General features: G+C 44.1%; 1 protein-coding gene across 15 annotated transcripts in view; it reads left to right on the top strand.

Annotated features, from left to right (window-relative positions):
* The window catches only part of JAKMIP3 (Janus kinase and microtubule interacting protein 3), a 75,814-nt gene extending 71,856 nt beyond the window's left edge, over positions 1–3,958 (top strand). For all 15 annotated transcript variants that reach the window (XM_066598858.1, XM_066598863.1, XM_066598859.1 and 12 more), the window contains 2 exons: positions 1,637–1,702; positions 3,908–3,958. In XM_066598858.1, coding sequence (XP_066454955.1) covers positions 1,637–1,702; positions 3,908–3,958 — 117 coding nt within the window. The remainder of the gene's footprint in view (positions 1–1,636; positions 1,703–3,907) is intronic.
* Positions 3,959–4,555: the final 597 nt, after the last annotated feature.

Raw genomic sequence — 4,555 nt, 5'->3', positions numbered from 1 at the left:
CTTTCCACTGAGCTATTATAGGGGGCTGTATAACAGTGACGGGGGATGGCAGAGGAGATCAGGAGGATAGAGAGCAGAGAAAGCTACTATAACAGAGGGCTGTAATTCACTCTAGGTGAATTTTCTGCTCTTATCAGCAGTGAGGGAGAACAGGACCAGCAACCACTCAGAAAGAGGTTTGAGAGATATCTGTGTAGTATTGAGTGGGTGTGGTTAAGCTACACAGCCTCTGAAAGAGGAGAGGGGAGGAGGAGCTGAGCTTGTGTGTATTCATGAAAGAAACCAGAAGTTCAGTACTGGGAATGTCCCCAGGCTAGAAACTTTAGGAGACCCTGCAAACTAAGTATGAAGCTTTCTAAATGCATGAGAAGGAAAACTCATTGCAGAAAAAAAGATAAGTGCATCATTTTTTTCTGCAGGGGCTTAATAAGATGTGTGTATTGATTTTTTTTTATATGCAAAGGTTTCCATATCCTTTAAGATACATTATGAGGAGCATTTACAGCAGTTACATGCATCAAATAGTCCAGTGTTCCAAAAAGAGAAATATTTTGATAAGCCAAAAATGGTTTCAGACAATTTTTAACATGGCTGAACATTTGCAATCAGTACAGTTAGTTACAACTAAGCAATAACATGGCTCTCAGACTTGTAGTTTAGGCCCTTGCACCATTTTCTGTGCTGGCATGACATCCTTAAAAGAGTTGCCCAATACCCAACATTTCATCAATGGAATCTTAATATTTAAAATATGTTTAATTGGGCAAATCCGCAGTTTGGTCACATGTCTCTGCTATCAAAATCACCAAACCTCTGCCAATGTCATGTAGACAATCTATTAGCCTTTGCAGCTCAGAGCGTGCATGTGTTACATTGCTGGTGGTGAACTACGCATGCATAGGTGCCTGGTAAGAACATTGGCGCATGCGCAGCTCACCACAAGTGATGTATCACCTGACATACATGTACTCACCAAGCTGCAAAGGCTTGTGGATTGTGTATGTGACAGCAGGGGCACATGATTTTGACAGCGGGGGGAACACTTGACCACACTGCAGATTTGCAGAAGAGGACATGTTTTTAACAGTAAGGCTATTCCAAAGACAGCCCCTATAATGACTGCTAAAGGCTCCCTTTTTGTGGGCGCTATAAAAGAAATTATTGTATTATGTGCATCGAGCTGTAATGATGTCATCAAACCATATGAAACAAAAAAGTCTGTATTGTGTTCCAACTAGAGATGAGCGAGTATACTCGCTAAGGCACATTACTCGAGCGAGTAGTGCCTTAGCCGAGTATCTCCCCACTCGTCTCTAAAGATTCAGGGGCCGGCGCGGGTGACAGGTGAGTTGCGGTGGGGAGTGGGGGGAAGAGAGGGAGAGAGAGATCTCCCCTCCGTTCCTCCCCGCCACTCCCCGCCCCCCGCCGGCCCCCGAATCTTTAGAGACGAGCGGGGAGATACTCGACTAAGGCACTACTCGCTCGAGTAATGTGCCTTAGCGAGTATACTCGCTCATCTCTAGTGCCAACCATAAAATTGATTGCAAGTAATGGGAGAAATGATATACAACCTCTGTGGTCTGAGATCTCCCGAGAGACAGAGGATCCTCATTTTACTGCACTGCATGTTTTACAGAGAATAAAGGAGCTCGAGGAGAGACTAGAATTTCAGAAGAGACAAATTAAGGAATTAGAAGAAAAGGTAAAACTAAGAGACTTTATGTGACGTCACCTGTCCAAATGTTGTCATTATTATTGACCTGGAAACAATATTCTTCATTAAAGGGGGTTCTCCGGGACTTTTACTATTGTTGACATATCCTTAGGATAGGTCATGCATGAATAGTTGATCGGCAGGGGTTCACTGGTTGGGATTCCCACCAATCAGTTGATCCCTGGGTCCACTGTCGGTGTGTATAATGCTGGAAGCAGATAGTGCTGTCAACATTTCAGCATTCTGGTTTGGTGCTACAGGCATAGATCCCACTAAATTCAATGGGAGCTGTGCCTGCACTACCAAACTGGGTCGCTGCAATATAAACAACCCTATTTGCCACCAGCGCAGTCCACACTTAAAGAAGGCCCAGGAGTCAACTAGTTGGTGGAAATCCCAACTGTTTTTCTGTTCATTGGCTGATAAGATACAGTTGTGCATGGCTGACAGTCAGGGAGCCAAGCATTCATACAAATATTTATGCCCGATTGTCATCCTGTGGAGAAGGGCCTTTTAAAAGGAACCAGTCACCTCCCAACAGCACCATAAACTACATCATAGTGCTGTGTGGGGAGGTGATGGGGAGCCGGGGATGTATTTTTTTTATACTCACCCATTCCTGCATCGTCACTCAGTGAAGCCCATGCATGATCTAAAAATCTAACTCTTTTAAGACTACTGCGTGCTCTCTCTCCCATACCAAAAATACATCCCTGGCTCTTCATCACCCCCCTCCCCCCAAGTAGCATTGTGACTTAAGGCCCATTTAGACACAACGATTATTGCTCAAAATTCGCTCAAAAGCTGTCTTTTGAGCGATAATCGTTGTGTGTAAATGTGCCCATCTTTCAGTTTTCTGCCGAATTATGGACTTCAGTTCCGCATGAAATCTGTTGTTCAGCAGAGCAGCTGATAAGAAGAACCGCACGCTGTGTTCTGCCTGGGGAGCTGTGATTACAACTGATTACATTGTCTCAGCTGTAATCAGCAGGGCAGAATAAAGGGGATGCATTCAGCGAACAGTGGGTGGTCTGTTCCCTGAATACAGCTCCTGGCGGCTCACAGGCTACTAATTGGTACTAATAGGCATTAGTACTAAGTAGTAGTTTTATGCAAACTGATCGCTCGAAAGCCATTTTTTGAGTGATCATCTTTGTGTCTAAGTGGGCCTTCAGCCTATGCTGCTATTCAGAGGTGACAGGTTCTTTTTAAGCACTGTTCACCAGAGACCAGGGAGTAGCAAGGAAGCCGTATACACAACCCTATCTGCATATATAGTGTTTTATCCCGCCTCATCTATGTCTCTAGCTTTCATTAAATTTCTCACACTCTGCTGACCCTGTCCCAGTCTGCACAGCAAAGCTGACTAGTGAGCTGACAAAAATAGCAAAAGTCAGCCTATTGTGACAGCTATAGCATGAAAAATGAACCTGCTTCATGTGCAGTAAGTTCAGAACATAAAATACCCAGCCTATCAGTGATTTGCAGTTAATGGGGGTTTCCGGCACTTTTGCTATTGATGACCTATTTCGAGGAGAGATCATAATAGTTAGTCGGCTGAGGTCCCCCACTTGGGATCACCACAGATCAGCTGATCACAGGGTCTGTTGTCAGTGCAGACAGTACAGAAAGTAATAGACTTGTAGAGGAGCAAAAAGATAGGCACCGGATGGCGCTACTCCTGATAGAAACTGGATGGCGCTACTCCTGATATAAACTGGATGGCGCTACTCCTGATAGAAACTGGATGGCGCTACTCCTGATAGAAACTGGATGGCGCTACTCCTGATAGAAACTGGATGGCGCTACTCCTGATAGAGTAAGCAGTAGTCTTCATTAATCCATATCCCAGAATTATCCATAGATATATTTGTTATCACCCCTCGAGTCCCATACCAGTTTGTTATATGGTAGGGAAGCAAGAAATCCTCCCATCCCCAGAAATATTACTGTCCTTCCATCATGCTGCGATATCTTGGGGTTTGTCACCCACACTGTGATAAAATATACAATGTGGAAGCAGACATCTTTTGTAATCTTAGATGTATTTAGAGAGCGCCGCCTCTCCTTCTGCATGTAGACCGTGAATACATGAGCCTTTACCTGTAGCCATAAGACTGTACATTATCACCTCCTGTTGCCGTCTTCTAATGAAGCCCATCTTCTCTTTTTATCTCTTCTCTCTTCTTCCAGTTTTTATTTTTGTTTTTATTCTTCTCCTTAGCTTTTATATTATGGTCTTAAATCTTATGCACTTTGTACAAGGTAAGAGTCCTACATCGTGTAGATGCTACCGCAGCCATGAAAATGAATTAAAGATAACATGCAGAAAAGTGGCAAATGAGGTTTAACATTGATAAATGTGAGGTTCTGCACATGGGAAATATATGTTACTATTACATACTAAATGGGAAACCACTGGGGAACACTGGAAGGGAAAAGGGCTGGGAGGTTTTAGTTAACTGTAAGCTTAACTGCAGCAGCCAGTGTCAGGCAGCTGCTGCTAAGGCACATAGGATCATGGGGTGCATTGAAAGAGGTCTAGGGGTGCATGATGAGAACATTGTTCTTCCTCTTTACAAGTCACTGGTCAGACCACACATGGGATATTGTGGACAGTTTTGGGCATCGGAACTCAATAAGGACATTTTAGAGCTTGAGCGGGTTCAAAGGCGGGCAACTAAAGTAATAAATGGAATGGGCGGACTACAATACCCAGGGGACAATACAGCGATCTCTCCCATGATCTGTTTATACTCCCGGACTGTGACTATAACAAGGGGGCGCCCTCTACGTCTGGAGGAAAGAAGGTTTCTACACAACATAGAAGGGGTTCTTTAC

Source organism: Eleutherodactylus coqui, chromosome 4 (genome assembly GCF_035609145.1).
Source record: "Eleutherodactylus coqui strain aEleCoq1 chromosome 4, aEleCoq1.hap1, whole genome shotgun sequence".
NCBI lineage: Eukaryota > Metazoa > Chordata > Amphibia > Anura > Eleutherodactylidae > Eleutherodactylus > Eleutherodactylus coqui.
Note: the sequence above shows the minus strand (reverse complement) of the source record. Positions and strands in the feature narration are given on the sequence as shown.